General features: G+C 28.3%; 1 protein-coding gene across 6 annotated transcripts in view; it reads left to right on the plus strand.

Moving 5' to 3' along the window:
• Positions 1-25,597, plus strand: part of kek5 (kekkon 5) — a 597,474-nt gene extending 571,877 nt beyond the window's left edge. For 5 of the 6 annotated variants that reach the window (XM_067052307.1, XM_024358916.2, XM_024358914.2 and 2 more), the window contains 3 exons: positions 20,860-20,928; positions 21,816-23,261; positions 23,748-25,597. In XM_067052307.1, the coding sequence (XP_066908408.1) occupies positions 20,922-20,928; positions 21,816-23,261; positions 23,748-24,487 (2,193 nt within the window). In that variant the 5' untranslated portion in view covers positions 20,860-20,921 and the 3' untranslated portion in view covers positions 24,488-25,597. Of the gene's footprint in view, positions 1-13,939; positions 14,321-20,859; positions 20,929-21,815; positions 23,262-23,747 lie in introns of those variants that run through there. The other variant, XM_024358917.2, reaches the window with a different exon arrangement.
• The last annotated feature ends 57 nt before the right edge of the window (positions 25,598-25,654 follow it).

Raw genomic sequence — 25,654 nt, forward strand, 5'->3', positions numbered from 1 at the left:
AAATATAAATTATTAAATAAATCAAATAGTATCCTTGTTCAGTCTCAACATTCTTTATTATATTAACAGTCCAACGTTTCGGCCATCCTCAAGGACAATCTAACAATTAACAGCTTATTATACATTCATTTGTAGCAATTTTAACAACAAAATTATTATTAATAATATAACATACCTTAAATATAAATTTACAACTCACATCCAAATTTAATAATGTTTTGCAGGCTATTCTGCCTGGTCATTAATTACAAGTCAAATGAGCCTAGTTACCTATTATTTCACAACTTTTAATTTTTAAAACTTCCAATTTTAGGTTAACTACACTATAAACTATCGTTTAAACGAACTATTTATAACCTTCCATACACTCAGGTATTTACTTCATTATTAAAATTAATTGTAAGTAGTAACAAAAAATGTTTTCGTATATTTGTCATAAATTTATTTTACTTAAAATCTCTGCATAATGTTGATTCAAATTCCTTGTATCTGTAAAATATATATTTATGTTTTAATTTCATTAATAAACCAGTTTATCCATTTGTGATAATGAATACATTTGAATATTGATACATTGGAAGTTATGTTATGTATTTTCATCAAATTACGTGACGCATTGAAACAATATTATATAGTTTGTAATACTGCATTATATACACAAGTATTATGTATTATTTTGTATATGTGTCTACGTATATTTGCTGTGTTAGTTTTTTTTTCTATCCGAAATTATATCTAAAAGCTGAAAGCCCATTGGTGGGAATATTAGACCAAGTGTTATTGGGGTGCTAAAGCTCTCGTCCCTAAGGATGACCTCGTCTTGACTTTATTAATTCTAGCAATTTTGCTTAATTGCTTGTGGAAACTGTCTGAAGAACCTCCAGGCCAAACGGCCTTATGAGTTTTTAGCGCCTTTACTGTAATTGTTATTAATTTTATCAAATTATACCCTATATACCTACTATTTCAATATTGAATTAAATAATTTTGGACGTTTCCTCGGAACAACAAAATTTGTTAAATAAATATTATTTTTCCATTTTTTTATTGTTTTCGTTCATGACTGACAAATCATTTAATTACTCATCATTTTATTTCTTTCACTTACCTATATCTATAACATTGTATACTGTTATAAAGATGCTGAGTTTTCAACTGAAATATACGTTTTATGGTTACAAATAAAAAAGTCTTGCAAATATGAAAATAACCAAGTAGTTATATGCTTGGAACGTTACAGCAACTTTTTTTCAAATATACTTATCTGAAGTACCACTTTATATGATAGATTATAGAATTGTGTACCTTTTCTGACGATTTAGATCAAACTCACTACTGCATGGTAAAATCAATTCGGTTTTTAATTTCAGGTAGGTTTTAGGTCTCAGTGAAATAGTCTTATTTATTTATTTAATACCCCTGGTCTAGTAGGTTACATGGTTAATGTAAGAGGTATTTTTATTTTTTTAACAATTGATTATAGTGGGGGTCTAGTAGTCTCATACAAAAGAATCCCTTAATTGTATACAATGTTATAAATAATAAAAATAAATTAAAATAAAATAAATAGATTAAAATAATAATTCTTAATAAAAGATGAAAGTAAATTTAATAACAAAAACAATAACATTTATGGATTTAACAGAATAGATAATTGACTTCTGATGAAAAAAAAAAAAATTACGATATAATAAAATTTTAGAGTGACAATAACAGAACTGATAAATATAGAACTTATAACAGGATGTCCTGCAGCAGGCAGGGCTTCAGTCTTCGGGTTGTGGTTGGGTTTCCCAAGTTGTAGTCACTGCCTTTAGCTGTTGGTAACTGGGAGTGGAACTTCATGAACTTTTTTTTTATATAATCCTATAGACAGTGAAATGCTCTGAAAGGGCTTAAATGCCACATTTTCAAACTCGCTACTTCTAGAGCAGCGGTTTCCTAGGGAGGCACTTTTACTCTAAATAGAACAGTACATTTCAACATTTACTGTGTACTGTTTTTTCTTATTTTCTTATTTTCTTACATACTTAACCGCTCTTAGAATAACCGTGGAGACATTTTTATATTTCTTCTATCAAGAAGGACGCCAGGAAATTTTGTTGTAATTATTGTCCTTCATTTGTATTGTTCACATGAATCAAATTCTAAAAAAATATAAATAATTAAATATTTACTATCGCTTTTACATTATAGTTTATTTGTATATTAGCATATGAATATAAGGTGCATTAGCCAACTAAGTGTTAAAACCCTCACTTTCAAGGTCATTATGCCAAAGCTATTTCAATAATTTAAAACATCCTCTTACATTGTCCAACCTTTAAAAAAAAATAGTCAATATCTTAAGGCCACCCATATCCGTATCGACCTACAAAACATCCAAAATTTATTGAACCTTGACAATGAAGTTAAATTGAATAGACCCTATGTTTACATTGTAACAGTATGTAATAAGTGGCATGTAAATAGTTTTAGAAACCCAATTTATATTTCAACTTATATTACCTTTTGATTGATTGAAAATAATTCTGATTATTATTGAGTTTAAAGTAATAGAGTAAAGCATATTACGTTGATAGTTTTGAATTACCCAGTCTGTTTTATATTTTGTTTATTGTTTTTGTAATGGAGCACTAGATTCAGGTTTTTGTTATAAAAATGTATCTTTTATGTAATGAAATTTGTACATTTTTTTTCTCACATAAATAAATTCTATATTAGCATATGAGTACAAAAGAGGTGGATCAAGTAAAGCAGGGAACCCTTAGAGGTAAACATTTCGGGGGTTCTAAAAAAAAAATTGCAAGAAAACGCTGACAAACATTTTAAAAAATACAATTTAGATCCCATAAAATAAACATTTTGTTTTTAGATTTATTCGATTATTTTATAGGAAGGGGGGGGGGGTAGAGTTTGATGTGTTTTTGATCCTATGCTATCCGGGCCCATACGCGGCCGCTTAGTCCGTTCTAATCCGCCTCCGGAGCACCAAAATATACAAGCCCCACCTTTTGGGCTAATATACGAAGGGAGAAAAAATCACATTTAACACGTTTTATGGTGCACCGTTTCCATTGATACCACAAGATTCATAAAAATGTTTCTTTCTATAGCTAACTGTAAATAATATAGTGTTTTATTATTTTATTGAGTGAAGATGTGGGAACCTTATTCATATATTTGAATTAAATATATGAACGCTCATGAATCCTAGGGATAAATTAGGTCTGAAAATAAACTAACAAAAATAAATGTGGACAGTAGCACAATGGGCGCCACTTTTTAAAGATATAAAATACTTGTAAATACGATATATAAAGAAAAAAGCTGTTTGAGTACGAAAAAAGTATCTACAATGTCTAAGACAAATGAAATTCTAGAACTAAAATGGCCCTAAAGCCAAAAATTTGTTTCGCTATTTCTCTTCCACAAAATTACTTAGTCTACCTCAGAGTGAATTACAATTAAGTATGAATTCTAAAAATTATTACATTTCCTCTTATTCTACGCAGATGCGAAATATCGCCAATTATGTTTCAAGAAAGAATAATACCTTTACGTTTTTGAAAATTAGTTAAACTGAGTTAGGCAGTTGCATATAAGCTTTGAGTACAGGGTGTAATCAAATATACACGTACTCAACATTTATGAGTACTATTATAATTGATTGCATCATACTTAAACATTATGAGTAAACTTGTAATAAATTATTGCTTATATTTATGTACTATATAATTGAAAACATTGATTAATTTCGTATTCAAATAAAATTTACTTAAGAATTTTGAATAAACATATTAATTTGTAATTTTGTATCATGTGGACATAAGTGTGTTGGCCAGCGTTTTGCTTTTATTTTGTTAAATAAAAACATCTTAAAATTAAAAGTTATTTTATTTAATAAAAAAACAATACTTTCACAGAAGAAGAAATATTGAATACAATAAAGACAAGTACTATTTATTTTACTTACCTTTTTTTTCTTCTTTTTTTTTTTTTGACAGTTATTACAAAGACTCATGTTCATGCTGGTTTGATTATAAATTTCCTGTAATCACTCTTAAAGTTTTTCTTGAGCACGGATTTTTTAGTTGAACTCAGCTGAAATGTTTTGAGTGTTGTATACTGTGCTCAAAATGTTTGAGTAAATAGGGGTATTTATGCTGTGTTAAATGTAAAATGTTTTACGATATTAATTGTTATAAGAATAGGATTGTGAACAGCCCTATTTAAAGCCATGTTAAATGTTGAATGCACGAGAGCTTCTAGCGGATTTTCTGAGCAGTTTGTTTTATATTTTTTCCTTTTCCTTTCTTCCAAAACTTCATGTTAATGTTTACTTCCATGTTTTGATTAAAGTAATTTATTACAACATGCCTAAAGTGAGTGTAAAGTGGAAGTTGTGTGACTATCTAAGTTAACTATCTAACTTGTGAGGAAGAGAATCAAGATGAGCTAATTGAAGACTGTCATTACATTATTATTATTGTCATTCAGTGCTTTTTTTCAGTTGTAAAAACGTCCAAAAAAATACGAACACAATCAAAACATAAACTAAGAGCAAGTAATATGTATAATACTACTTTGCTTGTTACTACAATACCATTGTTTCGAGCTCGGCAAGTCTTTTGCGTCACTTCATTCTCCATTTAACAGACCTAGTAACAGACTCTCCAGCATGTTATATGTTATATCGTTTTAAAATGGTAAAAGAAAGAAATATTTCTCCATTTAAAATGAATTTTTCCATTTAACACGCTTTAACATGTTATGCTAAAGATTATGAATACCACTAATGTAAAGTAATCTTACTCAGTTACTCGGTACTCTTTTACATCTCAATTACGAACTTCGTGCTTAGAATGTATAGCACTAAGAGTTCTTTCTGAATTAAATAATCTCCAATGAATGAAAACAAAACCCTAAAAATATTGATATCCTGTATAATACTGCACTAAGAATCATAAAAAAGTTTTGAATATGAAAAAAAAATAATATATTTTTATTGTTATTATTATATAAATATTATAACCAGAATATAGCGGTAGCGCCACATCTTCAAAGTTGATTGCTTCATGGTCGTGAGGGAACTAATAGGCTTATTATGATAATGTGGAGTTATCTGATCGAAACTGAGAAACCTGGAGGCTGGTGAGAGTTAAGATCATTGTCTGGAGCCTAAAATCATGACCGAATCCAACACTGTTTTTAAAAAGGAAAAAAATCCAATAGAAGAAAGTTTTGGAGCGCTACTGAATAGTTTCTCTATAAACTTTTATATAACGCATTTATAGTTCACCGGACATGATTGTAACTACATAATAAAATGGAGAGATATATGAAATAGGAATTTCAAATATTTTTTTACAAAGCCTTTGAATAAAAATTTTATTTAAAAAAAACCATAATGATACATGTTGAGGTCTACAGAAATGATAATTTAATATAGATTACGACGAATTAATCTAGTGTTGTTTAAAGTTAAATCTTGGTTTTTAGATATACTGTTTAAGTTTATTTCTTTATTTTTCTTTTTTTCTATTCCATATCTACAAATTTGGAGTGAGTATATTCTCTAATCGTTATTACCATTATCTGTAAATGTATGACAGAATTTAATATCACACAACAAAATTAAAAATATACATATACTATCAGATTCTGTGGTAAATTTTGATATATTTTCTCAGAGAATCATTTTTAACGACTTGGTTTAATAATAAATTAGTAAAAAATGTAGTAGAGCAGAGAAAATGAAATATCTGTAGTTTAAAATATTTTTATAAAAAAGGGAACAGAGAAAAGTTAAAAGGCTTGAAATTATTAATTTTATTTAGTTGTTTATTAAATTCATTATAACAATTAAATGAGAGAATTTCAAGCAGATATTTAACTAAACTGACAATGATGATATGATAAAAATGATAACGTATGCAAAATAACTTAATAAGGAAAACAAAAATTAGGCTATATTTCAAAACCTTGAATGTATCAATTTTGTGAGTTTTAAAATAAGCCCTGAAGATGGACGGACTGAAACATCGACAGTATTAGCTTACTGTTGTAAAATTAATAAAATAAAGAATTTGAAGTAAAATTACTAATTATTCCCGAAATAGAAAAAAAAAAAAGGATAATCACATTTATTTTTATGCAAGAAACGCTTGTTTTTTCTCTTTCGCAAAATTAATTGTATTTTTTTAAATAATTAGCCCGCACCAACATTTTTGAAAAAAAAAATACTTAAAGTTTTTCCAATATGATAAATGCGTGGACAGGCATCGTTAGAACGAAGTAACAGAGTTTGGCAAAAATTAGCTATTAGTTTCAACTACAGCTAATGTTTGCCAAACTATGAAGTAACATTCATTCTAACGATGCATGTCCATGCAGTTATCATATTGGAAAAACTTAAGTATTTTTTTTTTCAAAAATGTTGTCGCGGACTAATTATTTTTAAAAATACAAATGTTATTATCCTTTTTTTCTATTTCGGAAATAATTTGTAATTTGACTTCAAATTCCATATTTTATTAACTTTACACCAGTAGGCTAATACTGTCGACGTTTCGGACGGCCAGTTCATCTTCAGGGCTTATTTTAAAAAATAGTCACTAAGTTTTTTGTTACATTCAAGTTTTGAAATATAGCCAAATTTTCTTTTCCTTATTAAGGTTATTTTGCATACCTTATTATTATTCTTTCTGTCACTTAAGTTCAATATCTGCTTGAAATTTTCTCATTTAATTGTTATAATGAATTTAATAAACCACTAAATAAAATTAATAATTTCAAGCCTAAAGGTAATAACAAAAAAAAAATTCTTATTAAAAATGAAATAATACGTTAATGCTTGGAGATTGGATTCATTTTAAACTATTTATAGGATCAACCTATAGGAATAAAGAATCAAATATTGTTGTCATATATTATTAATAATACTTATTCTCTTCTTTTAAATTATTGATGATTTTATATTTAGTTCCTTCCTATCGATTTTCATTTCCTTCCAGCGTTATTTGCAGTTACTGACATATTTAAATGTACCTCTCTCCTTATTGACAGTTTCTTAATAATTTTCTGTAGCCATTAGTTGTTAAAGTTAAAATGTAGATATTATTTGCTAAGTACTTAAAACGATGAGGTAATGGGATAATGGGATTTATATTAGTGATTGGTTCCATACAAAAGCTGACATTGAAACTGTTGTCATCTATTCATTCAATCATACAAGGTCCATTACTCGATTTTAGTATCACCCCTCCTAATCGATTCAAATCAATTGAATTACGATTCACTGCGATCTACTTTGTCTCATTGAATATTTATGTAAGTAGTTTTCTCAAAGTTCTTACAACTTAAGAACTGGGAAAACCAGTTGCTGGCAATTGGGAAACCTATTCAGTACCAGTTTACTTCCTCAGTGAAATGATTAAGCAATCACATTTTCCTCTTAATTATTTACTTTTAAATACTCCTAATATTATTGTCAGCACATAGATTCGTGTTGAAATTTTTTTTTTTTATTGTTTAAAAAATAAAGTAAACATTTTTTTAGCGGAGCTGTACATGTTAAAAAATACGGGGTTAACTACTGAATGTACTTAAAAAATGCGCATGAATGTTATGTAATCGTAATTAATCCTCCTTACTTTATATTCCATATGTAGATGAAAGTAAAAATTGACTGTTGTAATACTAAACATGGAAACTCGAAAATATTTTTCAACTTGAGAAAGTATTTCTCATTTAGTTCATCATTAAATTCTTTAGTAATTTATATTTATCCATTTTTTTATCACTACTAGAAATGAGAGATGTTTAACTATTTTCGGTAAAAACAAAAAATCATTGGTAATAAAAGGAAACTATTTTGAATAGTCATTAAAGCCCTCTCACATTATTTCAATAACAATAAAATCCAGCTTATATTGAAGACAATTTAATTACACATTAATATTTGGAGATTAATAAAAAATATGGTGCGTGGCGCGCATCACCGTTGATATATACGAGTCAATCTTGTTGAGATATTTTTTACTTTCAGTTTTGAATTGTCATTTAAGCCCTCTCACATTATTTCCATAAAAATAAAATCCAGCTTATATTGAAGACTATCTAATTGTACATTGATATTAGGAGATTATTACAAATATGGTGCGTGGCGCGCATCACCGTTGAGATACACGTGTATATCTTGTTGAGATATTTATTTACTATCATTTGTATAATGACGTCAAAATTCGAATTTTGTATATCAGGTATAATTTGAAAAAATGTTCTTTCTTTTTCATAAAAATAAAAAACATTGTGTGATGCGCTTACAAATCACACGATTTTCACTTACTATAAATATTCGTACTATAGGATTTCTCGAGGAATATCCGCCATACTTCTCTTAAATTATTTTTCAAATTCGTTAATATTTTGTATTTATCCATTATTTATTATTTATTATTTCTAACAGTGGGATTCGGTTATTTATTTTAAATAAGCAAAATTAAAGTTACTCTAGAGAATGTTTTATTTAAAATCCATCACTTAAGCTCCGTTAAACTATTTCAGTGAGGATAAGACATACTTGATATTAAAGATCAGTTTCGTATTTTGTATTTGTACATTTTTTTATTTTTTTTATTTGACAACGGTATTCAGTTTATTTATGATGTCTAATTTGTATTTCCTAATTTTTTTAATTTTATTAGGATATTTCTCCTAGATATTCTTACCGTTATGAAATTATCGTCGAATTGCAGCTCTCACTAAGATTTATTGCAAAATCTCATTTCTCTGCATGAACCTCAGTTATTGACTATAAAAATATTTACTGCTCCCTTCAGCTCTCGCAATAAACATTTTCTCTTCTTTTTTTTTTTTTTTATGTGAATTCTCTTCAGCGAGGGCCGATATTGAGTTATTTCAAGAAAAGGAGACTTAATTACGAATTTCTATTTGAGCTGCCTTCCCGATAGTAAACAGCTATTCGAGTAATTTCTTTTTCATTTAGACTTTCTTCCCACTCTTTTTCATTTCTTTATTCCCTCTTATCTTATTTCTGCCGTTATATCTTCGTTTTCTAAATTGCTCCTTGAAGTAACAGTAGTCGGTGTTATTATTTTTATCCCTTTATAGAGGAAATTACGAATACAAGACCCCCTTTGGTAAATAAATATTTATATAGAAGAAATACTTATCTGCTCTCCGGAGTGAATAAAATAATGAGATGTTTACGATTTAAATAGTTCTATTTATCAAAATGTTTTCCTTATACATTACTTTCCAGATTTTTTTTTTTCATTTCTGAAAACTACAACTATAAAGTACAATGAAAAAAAAAATACTATAAAAATTTTTAATATACCTAAACATGAGCGGAACTGTTAATTTAAATTAATGCTTCTAACTTATTTATTAATTATAAGATGGCGATTAAAATTAGCCGGTAACGCTCTTAAAAACTCTCGTATCACATTTCATACCCTATTACTCCTTTATCTCTAAGCTAACTCTTTTCACACCCACATATCATATATTTTTTGCGGCCCATTTTTTTTTACTCTTATATTTTTATGTATCACTCATTTTTTATCTTGTTTGATACTGGTTTTTGCCCTGGTATGATGTTAGGAGCATCAAATATGAATATATGCCCTAATAATCAGAAATGCGTGGATTCCTTGTAGTTGTTTTATTATTCACTGATTCTTAAGATATAGCTCATTTACAGTCAATAAAAAAAGTTTATCAATATATACATACATACATATATATATATATATATATATATATATATATATCCTTTGTTAGATGAGGATAGAAGAACGTTCCTTCATGACGCAAAGGACACGCTGACTCACTCACTGAATGAATCAAAGGCACTTCTTACACCATTGAATGGTTATGACTCAGTTGGTCAGTTAAAGGGCCTTGGTACTTCCGTGAACTCTTCTCCAATTTTATCCACCAGAATACTATCATTCGGTTTTGGAATAGGTTTCATGATGAATGGCAATGAAATGTATGGTTTAAAAAAAAAAAATGGAATCATTAATTCCGGCTTTACGGTTCACATTGCATTGCGCGTTTTTTGGTTTTGTTGTTTTACATTTTTCTGTTCAAAGTACTTTGAAAAAATAAAATCTACTACGAAGTGTGTGTATCCCTCCCTCTGATCTTACAGTACTTATTTTATTTGTCTAAAGTAAATTTTAGACCTTTATCTGATTTTACTATAATTATTTTTAATTTATTATGCTGCTTTGTGATCAATTTAAGTATCAGTAGTAAAAATACTGAGCCCATTCACTGATATTTAATTTTTTAATATTTTTTTTCTTTTTACCTTGTCCGAAAATCAAATAAAACAATGTTTTAATTTTATAAGGAAAAATATAATTTTAATTATTATTACATTAAACATCTAAGCGTATCGTTACACATTTTATTTTTTTAAAAATATTGTTCATTGAATATAAAAATATTATAATGATTCTATAAAATTTTAACCTTAATTTGTATTATGAATAATATTTAAAATTTAGTTATTATCATTTTTTTTTTTGAGTTTTTAAGGATCAGTCAATAATAAAAAAACCTAAGGCAACATTTCCCGACTTTATTGTTCGTATAGTCGTGTTCTGTGGTGTAAAAACAGTTTTATATGATCTTAACTTACTATAAAACACTATAATTACAAATTAAAAATAGTTTGTTCGAAAAGTTTAGGTCATAATTGGTTAAAGAATTTCAAAAATTGTGTTTTTATTTTACGATTCTGATTTGTGCTATTAACTTATTCAAAAATAAATTAAATTTTTGACACAGTGGGCAAAAAAAATATTCCCTACTTTGTAAAATGAAACTTTTTTTTACCAAAAAAGAAAAATCGAGAGCGTTTTGTTTTAACTAAAACAAACTGTAGATACAGGACGTAACTATTTATCTTCATTAATTATCTTTCAAATACTATTATTTATAATAGTATAATAATATTAACAACTGATATTATTTCACAATTCATAATTGTTAAATCGTTTCTTGCTATTATAACTACTTATAATCAGTCTTCTCAAAATTAACATCAAATAAAATCTTTTATGTTGAAAATATTGTTTAAAAAACGTTAAAGAAAAACGTTTTCCATTTCCCTTGTTGTTTTTTTTTGTCACTGATGCATGTTTTTGGTTATTTGTATTCTAATGTACACATTTGAAGCACATGTTCTCCTCAAGATCGGTACGATCTTCATGTATGTGGGGTTACGTTTAATTTTTCTTGATTTACTCTTCCTTTTATATTATACGTTATATCCAGTTTTATACTTTTGTTTGCTTAGTATTATTATCGGAGTTACTTCCTGAACGCAACGGATAAAGCGGTTCTATTGCGAAATATTTCGATGGGTATGTGCCAAGCAAATATATGGTCCCACCGTTTACTTCCACATTTAACATATGAACATTAAATACGTTTACCAATCGTATTAATGTTCCAGACATAATCGGTTCAATACCGATTTTGGTACATATTGGGAAAGGCTGGACACGAGTTTGGCCTTTATACGCGAGCAGCTTATCAAAATGAAGCCCTTGGTTGCGGTTATTTTCTTCAGGGACAAAAGAAAAAATGTTGAAGGATATATAGCACGATGCCTTACGACAAATATTGCATAATTTCATTGCTGATTCCTAAATAACATCAAAGCATGTCGTTTACATAATCTCAAGGCCAATTTTTTGTTTATTCACCTTTTAGATTTTCTTGGGTGTATTTTTTTTTATTCTTAGTGTTCTGCTTTAGTTAATTCGTTCTCTTCCCCATCAGGGAAAATACACTCTTCCTCAAACGCAATATTCAAAAGATATAATTTTTTAACGCTTATTTACGATACATCGGGCATTTTTTTTCCTCTTTAAATGTACTGAACTAAAGTCGAAATCAACTCTTGAGATTATTTGAATAGAAACAGACAAAGACTTAGAGATTCATCATTATAAGTTATGGTTTAAAATCTTATTAAAAAGAAAATAAATAAAAAATAAAATAAAGGTTAGGATATAAATGGATGAGTAAAAAAAAAAGCTTTAAATCTTCCAAATAGCAGTAAATAATTAACCAGTCAACATTAACGTCGCCAATTCAGGCATCATCAGGAAAGAAAAAGATAAGATCGTTGGTTATCTTAAGAGTATATGAGTGTACTAAATATAGACTATACTAAGAGAGTATATTAATTGTAGGTATATGTGAAATTTTCTTAGAGTGATATAATATTTCTATCTGGTCAGTCTTTTTTAGAGAGTTAATGTGAAACAAGCTGTTTCTGATCTAATCAGAAATAAAAAAAAAACAGATAGTGATTGTACCTCACTCCGAGAAAGGTCAATATAAAATATATAATAAACAGTCAATATAATAAAAAAAGTCTTTATTTATCATATTGATGTAAGATGTGCTAGATATTATTTCTTTCTGACCTAATGATGGCTACATTGGCGAAACGTTTAGTTATTTACAGCTATTTTACAGTCTTGTGGCTTGTTTTACGATCTTCCCATTATATCCTCACAATTGTTTTTGTCTTATTTTTTTTCGTTTCATTATTAATAAAAATGTGGTGCTCCAAAATTTTTACCTACCACCCTAGTTTGAGTATAAATTAATTCCTACTCAATAAGATTACTGGATGGCCACAATGACCATGAAAACAGGAAAACATTGGTTTATCAATTCATTTTATTTATGCATTTTCTATCACTCCCCATTACCTCCTGTAACTATATATTCAAATATATGTTAAATATTATTTTTTCTAATATCTTTCACTTTCTAACGACACATTATATATTTATAATACTTCTACTCGTACTTCTGGATATTGCTTTCCAACCTGAGAAAATATTTCTCCTTTATTTAATTATCAAGTTCTCTCCTAGTCAATTTTTACTAATTTCTTATTATAACTAACAATCGAAGATTGATAATTAAAATTACTTTGGAGGAAGTTATTTTGAATTCGGGATTTAAGACCTGTATTACTATTTCAATGGGAAAAAGACCTGGCTGTTTATTAAGTATCATTCAACTACAAATTGATACTATGGGTTTGATCAAAGTCGCTGGTGTTTTCGAGAAAATGGAAAAAAATGAATACGTAATTTTCCGTACACACTGGCAATTTACACTTATTTGGAACCAGGGCATCTTAAAACGTTGATTTCCGTTGAAAACTAAGATTCAGAATTCTTCACTATCACGGTTCTTCCCCTTCCTAAATATCTCAAAGAGAGGTTTTATTTCAATTATAATAAAAAATAACTAAATAAATAAAATTAAATAATTTATGTCCAAATTAAGTCTTAAACATTAATTATTATTACTTTAAATCTTCAAAGTTTGGCCAACCTGGCCAACTTCAAGGATAATTTTATTTAAACTTAAAAAAAAATTAATTAGTATTGTAATATAAATTTACACCTCACATCCAACAATTAAAAAAAAAATTCCCAGCCATTATGCTTAGGTCAATAAATTTAATCAATTCAACCTATTTTGTCACTTTTCCATTAAATTTTAAAACTTTTAATTACAGTTTAACTCAACACTATTATCACACGGTAATAACATAATATAAAATAAAATAAAAATGTAATTAATATTAAATTAAATTAAATTAAAACAGTAACAGTTAAACATATTCAAATCTAAATTTAAAATTAAAAAAAATTGAAAATGCACTTTGATTTTCTTTTTATAGCCAATTTAATATATTTTTAATTAAATTCTTGTATAGTAATTAAGATTTTGGATTGCAGAAAACGCATCTCAATGTGACCATTATCTTATCTGAATTAATTGTTAATTAGTATTATTTCTTTTTTTTTTTTTATGGTCCTACTCTGCACAATCTAATCAGTATTCCCCCTGATTACGACGGGGAAACATATTTTCACGTGAACAGTCCCGTACGCGATCTGTCATCGAATCATAAGAGTCCTGATCATAGTATGAGTGGCGGACTATTTTTGTAATGAGTAATATATTTTGTAGAAAGATCCCACAACCATCATTCTTTCCGGGTGAGTCAGCGACGAGTCGGTTTCATTGAATGTTCCAGTAGGACCCAGCGCCTCCGCCGGCGTACATCTCTCCAGGCTGTGAATCGAATACTCCTAGCGTAATTTATTAGTCGTTAAATTTTTTTTTTATTTTATTTTATTTTTTTTTAAGTTTCGGTTTCGAAGTGATTTCATTAGTATTTGTGTGAGCATGTGCAACTTTCTGTAGTGTAGATTTCCTGGGACCATAAACAGCTAAGGTATGTAGCCTGTTGTATTAATAACGTCACAACATAGTCTTATTGTTAAATTACATTTTATCAACAAGTTTTCTTTGCGATTTTCAAGTTTGTTGTCGGATTGCCTAATTGTCAGTCTACTTTTCAGGCTGATTGTTCAGTGGGAATATGTTTACTCCACTAGTAGAAGCTTCTTCAATTTTGTAATAGTATTTAGTACTAAATTCTGTAAAGTGATTCATAACTTTTTCAATTTCATCGTTTAAAAGGGAAGTAGATAATAAAATTGATGGCAATTAGAGATATGGGACTGAAGAGGCACACTTTTTTTTTTAAAATGACTTGTCACGAATATTTATTTGCTATCAAGCGTGATATATCATATTAATAACTATGAATTGTTTCAATTAGTGTTTAAATATTTCATTAAAAAAAACAAAAACAGTAATCGGTTCAACGAACGTGGTTCCTCGCCTTGACAGCAAATAGTACCGGTATTTTTTCTTATTACTCTCAACCATATAAAAAATATTTTTTGAAATTAAATATAATATTGAATCAGGAATGCAATATTATATAATAGTGGCATTAAATGATGACAATTAAAAATAAACAAATATTATATTCTAAATTCCAATTATGAATAAAGATTAGTTCCGTTATTAATTGGTTATTTTTCATTTCCCCATTTTACTCAGACAAGATGACAAAAAACATATTAAATAAAAATAATATCGCTTTGTGCAATACTAAATATTGCATATTATAAAATATTTCATTTTATAATAAAGCAATTATGAAGTATTTATATCAGAAAAAATAAACTACGTAAATTTAAATTTAAAATAAATGGCAACTAATAATAAATTTTACATTAACTATGTTTAAGGATTTTGGTATATTTTTATACCTAAGATTTTTTTTTTTAAGTTCAAAAACTCTTATAAAGGAAATTTCAACAAACAATGCAATTAAGTTTATACTTACATGTATTTCGGTGCCGCAGGCTTATAATTATATTATTTGCTGATTTTTTTTTTTTAATTTAATTTTAGTAATAAAAACTTACGAGGTATATAGAATCCAAAAAATATGAAAAACACACAACTGCTGCTTTTATTTGAGACTACGGTAACGAATTCATTTTCTGAGATTTAGCGTCCACGTTACAGAGCATCCTCGAATGATCTTCGGAACTCGTCATTAACATCTCCTATGTCTTTGTAATAATTGGCTTGTTATGATTCCGAAATACTATAATATATACTAAATATCATGAATGTTTGATACTAGTTAACAACTGTCACTCCGACATCACGGTGGGCGAGTACTCACTTGTATACAATGAGAAAGTGGTCTGTTACAATCAGACAACAAAAAATGATTCATATTTTTACGAATTTATGCCTGACTGGAAAGGCTCGATTGGGGGTCTCTTTACCACTTTCGTGCGAGCGAAGCGAGCGAAAGGCGACTACTGTTACGAAAGCAGTATTAAAATTAGTGTAAGTTAAAATCCACAACACTAGAATGTAACGTATAATATGCCACCACCATGTGGACACTTGTGTACTGTTACCGAAAGTTGAACAATTAGGAACTTATTACTATTTAATTTTGAATTGAATGGTTCATCTAGTATTTCATGAATTGTTATAAAGCTTTTTTTGTAATAAATTAGGAAATAGGTTTGAGCTGATATAAACTTAGTTCAAGGAGAAAACATATTTTTGTCTTAAATAGGAATATTTCTTTAAGTTTGGCTCAAATTGTTGACATTATGTTATATATAATGATAATTCTAACTCTCGTATTTCTTCGCGTCAAAGCTGGCTTATGCATAAACACCTTCTGTACTTGTTAATAAATAGTAAATGAAATGATAATATGTATATTAAAAACATAATGAAAAGAATAAAAAGAATATTATTCTAAAATAACAAATCAATGCCGGAATGTGTAGGTGCTTTGACTGGAATGAAGTCATTAAACTACGATACATTGTCCGGTCCTTTCACGAAAAATTCGTTCTTTGAAACATCTTTTACAGTTTGAACATTTTTAGAGTAAAGTTGATAGATTCCAACCACAAAGCCTTGAATTGTTAAACTACCGGCGAACAACTTAACAGATAGTACAAGAGCCGGGAAGATCAAAAAGCAGTTATTTCACTCCAATTAATGATTAATTTAATGAAAACTATATAAAATTACTAGTCAAAATTGATGAGTCTCCCAAGTATAGGTAGGGGTTATAAAATATGGCGGCTGTTTCAAAACCTGAAAAAACATTAATTTTTCATTCGGAACTCTATATCTTAAAAACTAGCAACAGCACTAGAAAATCTAAGAGAACATTATTTAAAGAAGAGTAAATTTGCTAATATATGAGCCCTAATAGAGCTATTTACGCTCAATAGTTCTCGAGATATAACTTATTAAAAAGCAACATTTCTTTAAAATGTACTGAAAGATTAATAGTTAGTTAATTTATTTTGAGAAATCTATTTATCAAGACCTATGTGACGTGATGTCTTTTAGCACTCAAATTAAAGCCAGTTTAATGTACTAAAAAGTAGTTTATGACCTCTATCTTCGCAGGAATAGTAGTTTTCATGATATTTGCTAAAATAAATTGATTTATAGTTGTTTGGACAATAAGTTTGATTTATGAAAAACATTATTTTAGAAACCATAAGACTTACAGATGTCTGTCAGCACTCAAATTAAAGCTAGTTAAATTTACTATAAAATAGTTTATAACATTTATCTTAGTAGGAGTAGTAGTTTTTATGATATTTGACAAAATATATTCATAAAATGTTAATTTCTGGTTGTTCAAAAAAATGTTTGATTTTTAAAAAAAATATATCTCTAGAAGCATAAGACGTACATATTTCTGCCAGGACTCAAAACAAATTAAATTTAACTTACTATAAAGTAGTTTATGACACGTATTCTCGTAGGGGTAGTAGTTTTTATGATATTCGCATGTGAATATAAATTTGGGACATAAAAATTGTCCGATCAACTAGAAATCAATTTATTTTAGCAGATATCATGAAAACTACTACTCCTACGTAATTTAAGTGCTAATAGACATCTGTACGTCAAATGTTTTTTGAGATACAGATTTTTCAAAATAAATTCATTAACTACTGATGTTTTAGTCGTGTACAATTTTATGAAATTTTGCTTTTTGAAAAGCTATATCTCGAGAGCTATTGAACGTAAATAGCTCTTAGGGCTTTTATTTTAGCAAATTTATTCTACTTTAAATTTTGTTGTTTTAGATTTTCTATTGCTGTTGGTAGTTTAAAGATACAGAGCTCCGAATGAAAAATTAATTATTTTTAACGTATTGAAAGAGCCGCCATTTTTTATTCCCACTACGTATACTTGGCAGACTCTTCGATTTTGACCAGTAATTATACACAGTTCTCATTAATGTAATAAAAAATTGGGGTGAAATAATTGTATTTTTTCTTATTTTGGGCTCTTGTACTGACGTCTCTACAATTCGGGCATCATTTGGATAGAAAACCACAAAATATGAAAACAAAGTGGACATCTCACATCAGCATTCCCAAAAGACTCATAAATCAAAGACAATACATCACTCCAAGACATACTAATACATACTCAAAGACCACAGCTTAGAAAGTTACTTTCTTGGATTGATGGTCTCGTATCAGCTATTAACAGGCCCTGATTTTTCTATCCTGAAGATTCTTGAATTGGCAAACTTCAACTGCTACCAAGCAGGTTTGTCGGTAGTTTAGAGGCTCAGTGTTTTGTGGTAGAAATCTTCAGGTTGTATTCTAACAATTATTTTGTTTCTAAGGAGTTTTATCTGTACACATAAATAAAAATACATAAATAAAAAGCAGGCCATAGGCTGGTTCGACTGATACAACTTAGACCGGCCCCGCGATTAAGGAAACCTAGCGCTCAGAATAAATATACATTTATTCATTTTTTAAAAAAATAAATAGCTCTTAAAACTGTATAAACTAATATGTTGTTTTATTCCTATTTTCCTATTTATTATTTTTGGTAAAATTGATTTTTTTTATATTATTTAAATTTGGTCCTTAGGAATTTTTTTTGTCCTCAATTATTTTGCTTGATTGTTAATAATTTAGAAGATTAAGGTTGAATATCATCGTATTAAAGTGATGTTATAGAAAATAAGATCTGAAGAAATATTGTCCTTAGTTTTAGTTCATTTTTGGCCAATTTTATTTTGGTAAATTGATTGATTGTTGTAAGTAATATTTTTTGCGTCAAAATGAAATGATTTTCTAAGTTGTACCTATTAGTTTAAACGATTATTATCTGAATCCAGTGATAGATGTTCAGAAAAAAAATTAAGTTCGGTCCATTAATTTGTTGATCAAAATGATTTTCTGAGAAAAATTCACGAAAATGTAAAACTACACTTCAAATGAAATAATCCTCAATTTTCACATAACGTAATGCTATCAAACATTCTTAAAATTTAGTTAATACTGTACATTTTTATATTTATGCAATTAAAATATGTTTTAAAAAAATAAGCATTCTTCGCACGAAATTTTAGTTTTAAGATCTCTTACTCCAAATCCACCAGGAAAAGAAATCCCTCATTTAGGAACCTATTAATATTGATTGATTGATTTAATTTTCTTGAAAGATTTTAGTGCCCATTGGTTCCGGGGACCAATCATCACCATTTTGTAAAATTTTAGATATTTCTTCATTGGTTAGTTTTTAATTTTAATATTGAAAATAATTCATAAGTTTAACTCAAAATAAATCCATGTTACTCTAATGTAAATTAATATTATTTGAAAATAAAAGCTTTTTTATTGCGGTTAATAAATTATTTTTATTTTATTTTTTACTTTTTTGAGATAGGAAAAATAACATACTCAAGGTAACTGAAAAGGTCTTCTAATAGTTCCGGTTTAGTTTCTAAATATTCCAGATACTGTCACATATGTTTCATAATTTATTTATTTCTCTCTTCATGCGTTGTAAGATTCTGAAAAAGAAATATTTTTCTAACATATAGATTGCATTGATTGAATGGTTTTTCAATATTCATCTTCATTGTATCTTGTTTTTTACTGTATATCTGGACCTTAATATTACAATTCAATTAATTGGTTTGTTTTTATTTTTTCAATTTTTTTGTTAATCTTAAACGCTACTAGGACCAACATTAATTATCTGGTTCGAGAAACATTATAGTTACAGTTTGTGTTGTGTCGTTAAAAACGAAAATATTCCTGATGATCGTTGTTTTATTTTAGCTATATTAGCATAATAATGTTTCAATTTCAATATTAAAAATTACGCGGTGTGTAATTAGCCACCATCAAAACCCTGAGGCGTCGTACTTATTCAACAGGTAAGAGCCCATTCCTTTCCAAGCCTAGCTATCTATTCAGAGCAGAGAGTGTTTGCTCCTTTGTTCCCCCTTACAAATGATTTCAGACGGCTAGATAATCCGCTCTTTCAAGGCTCCATGGAATAAAGATAAACCATATTTAGAAGGAGCGGGTACCTGTTGTCGACGCACGGTCCCATGTTTACAAAGGCTTCAAAGTAGGCAGCTCTCCAGCCTCGATCCGACTTTCCCTTTGGTAGCGGTAAAAATTATTAAATCGCCTTACTTTCGTTTCCTCTTCCATCGGCCTCATGCGCTGTATACCGTTCTTAACTTTCGCCAAAGGCAAGTATAATGTTTGAAAGCAATGAAGCGATTGACAAATTTTAAAGTTCAAAGGAAGGCTCTAGAAATCTTCATGAAGAAAGATGCAGAAGAATGATAAGTTTGTCAATGAAAAAAAAAAATTAGTAATGGCTAGAAACCACCTCAAAGATATATATAGTTTCTGAATTACTGGAGCTTGTTAATAATTGTTAAATATTTAAACTTTAAATTGTTTAAAAAATAAACTACTATTGATGATGAGGTATCCAAGTAATAAACCTAAAGTGGTTAGAAACCTTCATCAGCAGGAATTACGGTTTATCTTTATAATTTTAAATTTAATGGTTCTCAATTTTTTAATTGATAATGGAAAAAATGAAATCTAACCTTGCTCTATCATTATTTTCTGTGTTTTTTTTCTTTTCCCTAGCTAGATTACTATTTTGTACGTAGTTTTTTATTCAAAATATTCGTATTCAATTATTTATTATTTTATATGAAAAATTAGAGTGAATATTATTGTCTACAGAAAATTATTTGTTTGTAAACTATTTTTAATAAATCACTTAAAACTTGTTTAACACTTTAAAGTTTCATAATTTCTATATTTAACTTGAACTTTGTTACAAAGGAACCTTTCTTTTTCACATCTGTTATTTTTTATTCCTAATAACTAATAAAATTAAATTGTGATTAAAAAGTTGCAAATTGTTAATAATTTAATTCAAATATATATGCCTACGCGGCATGCATGTAGGCAAGAGGATGGGTGTGTGTGTGTGTGTGAATGAATGCTTACGATATTTGAAACTTAATTTAATACTTTTTAAACAATATGTTATTTGAATTTATTGTTTCAGGTTTTCTAAAATGAATAAATAAGAATATATATCAACCCAACAGAAGAAAAAGGAATACTGTAATGTCAGGTTGGTAAAAATGTATTTAGTGGTGTTTTTAGAATAATATTTTCAATTAGTAATGTTCTTTTGTTTTTTTTTCCACCTAGAATATCACTTGAAAATTTATGTTAAATATTAATGTTTATTTTTGGTATTGATATTCAATAACCATGATACTTGTATAAACCATTTAAAATAGGTTATAACTGTCTAAAAATTCACATAACCAAATATCTTCAAAGATAAAATATTAAATCATTGATATTAGGTATGTAGTCATTAAAATTAAGTATATATGTACTTACAAATGACAAATGAACTCCTACATAAATAATTGATACAAAATAAGCTTATCCCTTACCTTTGCTTCAATTTTTTTGTTACTAGGCAGGAACTTTCTTAAACTGGTTACTCAAAAAATCATATCTTATGAGTTATGTAAAAACTGCAGTCGTAAATATAATCTTTAAATGATTTTTAAAAAATATTGATAACTATATCAAGTAAATAATGTCAAAATTTTCCACCTCGATGAAAGTCGATAGATGTCATGCAATGGTTCAAAAACGTTTTAGCATTGTTGCCTCCTGATTTACTAAAATTAATGCTTTCTCATACAATAACATTATCTGTTTGGCAACATCAAGATTTTGTCAAAGTTAATTCAGCATAAATTGATGTGTTTAACAAGCAATCGACACAAAATGGTTTCACTTAAAAAACATACATCTAATTGTTAAATATATACCATTTTTTTATATCATAATTTAAAAAATAAAAATTATTTGTACAAATAAACAATTATTACACAAATTTTTATTATACCAAAGTAATGTGTATATTTTACTATCTTTGAACAAATTTTGAGCCTACTAAGATTTTTTTATTATCTTTTGTGTTTTGTTGATTTACAGATATAGCAAAAACTGCTGTTTTCATTGTCTTCCTTGGAGTTGCAGTAGTGCAACCTGATGACTGGACTCTGTGCCCCCCTGGCTGTAAATGCAAGTGGGTGTCTGGGAGGAAAACTGCTGATTGCAAGAAAGCTGATTTAAGAAAAATTCCAGAGACATTTAAAAGTGAAATCCAGTCTCTAGATTTATCAGAAAATAAGTTAGATCACTTACCAGATGAAGCATTTAAATCTGTTGGTCTTGTCAACTTGCACAAAGTATTTCTAAGAGAATGTAATATAAAAGAAATTCACAAAGATACATTTAAAGGGCTGGGGATTCTTGTGGAAGTAGATCTGTCAGCAAATAGAATACATGTACTGCATCCAGGAACATTTAGAGATAATGTTCGATTAAGAATTTTTTATTTTAATGGAAATCCAATTGAAAGAATCGAAGCTAATTTATTTGTTAATCTTCTTCACCTACAGACTGTTGAGATGGGTGATTGTAAAATAACAGAAATAGATGACAAAGCATTTCGTAATGTCTCTAACTTACTAAATTTAAAATTAAATGCCAATAAACTGACACATTTAAAGCTATCCACATTTACTGACTTATTGAAACTTAGAAGCTTAGTACTTCAAGATAACCCATGGAATTGTAATTGTCATTTAAGAGATTTCAGAAACTGGGTTATAGAGAGGAATTTGTATGCAGTTCCAACATCTTGTACGCAACCGGAACACCTCCGGGGTAAAATGTGGAATGTCATCAATGCTAAAGACTTTGCATGCAAGCCTAAGATATTATGGCCTCCAATTGGAACATCAGTGTCAGCTGATAACAGAGATGTTAGCTTAGGCTGCAAAGTAACTGGCAACCCTATGCCTGAAGTTCATTGGGTTCATAATTCAAAAATTATTTCAGACAATACAAAAGTTAAGTACAGTGTCAACAGATATACCATTAAAACAAGCTTGGTTGACTCATCAGAGGAATCTGATAGATGGGTTAACTTAACTGTAAATCAAGTAAGTTTGCAAGATAAAGGCCAGTTTCAGTGTGTCGCTAAGAGTCCTGGAGGTTTGGATGAAAGAAATGTTACTCTACTTGTATATGCTGATAATGATGGTTTTATTGGAGTAGGAAGTGTCAATGACTCATGGCCCTTAATAATTGGATTATGTACAGGAATGGCTGCTTTATTAATCATAATTCTCTTGCTATGCTGCTGGTATTGTTGTCGGCACAAACAGTCTCAGTCCAAAAAATCTTCAAGTGCTATGCCTGCTAATGGTGATGTAATGCACCGTATTACACCATCAAATGAACAAGAAAAAAGCTTGTTGACTGTGAACCCAGTTCAAAAGCCTCCCAGACGGTACGAAGCACAGATTAATAATGATGCTGTAGAAATTTCTGAACTAAATAGAAAATTACTGGATGAAAGTTCATTACAAGGTAATTTATTTTATTTCTAAAAACTTCTATAATATATTAATGAAATGCCCTTAAATGATCTATCACCAAACCTATTCTTGAATAACCAATTTTTTATAAATAGTTGCTCTGCTTTTTTTATATTTGTTTGGTCTTAATTTAAAAGTTTGAAGCTACTAGCCTTGAGTATTAATGTTTATTTTGTTTAAAGGATTCTAGTTAATTATTCTACTAATTTATTTAAAAATTATTTTTAAGATTATTTTAACTAATTTAGTTAAAATTATCTCTTATTAAATCACTAAAACTTTCATTTGTGTATCTATACTTTAAAAAAAAGAATAAGAAAGAAAGGAATGGTTATTTTAAGTTAGTGAAAACCAATTATATCTCTCAATTTTTAGAAATTAAATATAATAATATAACAGTGTAAATATTACCAATTTGTTTAATTTGATAATTTTTCTGTATATTTTAAGATTCAATAATATAATTTTTTTTTTTTAGGTAATACCTGCCCTACCGAGGAAGATAATTCTGTTGAATGCTTGGATATTAGACAAGAAGGAGCTAATGTTGAGAAGCCTGTTTCTGAAGCTCACCCTCCAGACTTGTTATCTTTTCCCTCCAGAAGCCACAACATTTCTCCTGCTAGTAGTTCTACATCAAATGGCTTTGATAATCTTTCTAGAGCTTCCTTATATCCAGCTATGCAACAATCTATTTTGAACCCTTCTGTTCATTATAACTGTGGTACACTTCCCTATTCAAGATCTCATTCTCCTTTTTCACCCACAGCTCCTATTGTTCTTCCACGTCAAGGCTATGTTACAATCCCTCGCCGACCTCGTGTTCCTAGCTGGTCATCAGCACCAACTCCTTCTCTTCTAGATGACCCTTTATCTCCTATAAAAGCTGAACCTGTATATGATAACCTTGGTCCTCGTACCACAGCAGATGGTAGTTCGGTTCTGTCTTTAAATAAATCATTTTCTGAAAATCCGAGAGGGCGAAATTCTTCATCGAATGTTCCAAATTATTTCCACTTTGAAGGTGGCTTAAGGCCGAGTCCCTCTCCTTTATCACCTGAAAGAGAAAACAGAGCAGACGGTATTCTTAAAAGAACATGTTCGGCTGACGGAGATATTGGGCCAATAAGGTCTAAAGTAGCACCCAAACCTCCTCCCAAACCCAAGAAAGATGGTCCTTTATTCGAAGATGAAGGAGAGGATGGTACCGAAGTATAAAAAGGTTAATATAATGTACAAGAATAATATATGTGATAGAGTGGTCCAAGTGAAAGATTTTAATGACCTTATCAAGTGTTTATGATTGAAATTTATTTGTTAAGAACTGAATGTTTTAAGTTTTCGATTATTTATTATCTCATACATTCTACTGATTATGTGAAGTAGTGCTAGGATGTTATGTCTACATAGCTAAATGTATATTGAATGAAGAATAAATGTTTAGTACATGAGTTTTATACATTATATAGACTATTGTTAAGTTCCTCTTAAATTTTATTTTTGGACACATTATGTGTTTAATATACATATGTAATATTTTTATTTAACATCAATATAATGGCATTGATAAGATTAATATTATATTTTTGTTATTTCATAAATGTGACAAGAAAATATATGTATATGAAAGCTTAACTAACTTGATGGAAATTTACCAAATAGGTAAAATTTAAATTAAAAAGCTGCATTATTAATACTATTATTTCTTTATCTGCTAGCTATTTAAATTTCGTTAGCTTTAACAGGGTATTTAACAATATTTCTGAAATTTCCCTGTTTATAAAGTGATATTTTTAATTCAGGTATTTATATAATGTTTAAAATACTTGCCATTAGTGCCTTATAATTAAAAATAGATGTTAATTGAAGTGTATTTTGTAAGCATATGATTCTGGTATACAGAAATACTAATCATATGTGATCTTAATCACTGATGTAAAGTCTTATATAATTATTTAGTTGTTTTTTTTTTCTTCTTTTTTTAATATATATATAGTTTCTTTCTGTGAATCTTTTAGAAGAAATTTTTATTTTTATAATTTTAATGTTTATTTCTGTAAATATGTTTATTTTTTTATTTATAAAATATTTGTCACATTTTGTAAATGTGACCATCCAAACATGTGTTAATGTGTTACTCTAATTACTAAGTGTATAAACAAATATTCAATGTGTTGTATATGTAAATAATCTACTTAAGAAATTATGTCACATCTGTTTTATGAACATGTAATTTATGTTAATGGACATAAATATTAAGAATGATTCTGTATTTTATGTGCTTCAATCATTTGAATTAAGCGTTATTTAAAATTTTTATGAGTTGTTAGTTAAATTATTTTTCATATGTATGTATGTACATATATATATATATATATATATATA

Source organism: Halyomorpha halys, unplaced genomic scaffold (assembly GCF_000696795.3).
Source record: "Halyomorpha halys isolate HHAL.00 unplaced genomic scaffold, Hhal_1.1 Scaffold81.1, whole genome shotgun sequence".
In the NCBI taxonomy this organism is placed as follows: Eukaryota; Metazoa; Arthropoda; class Insecta; order Hemiptera; family Pentatomidae; genus Halyomorpha; species Halyomorpha halys.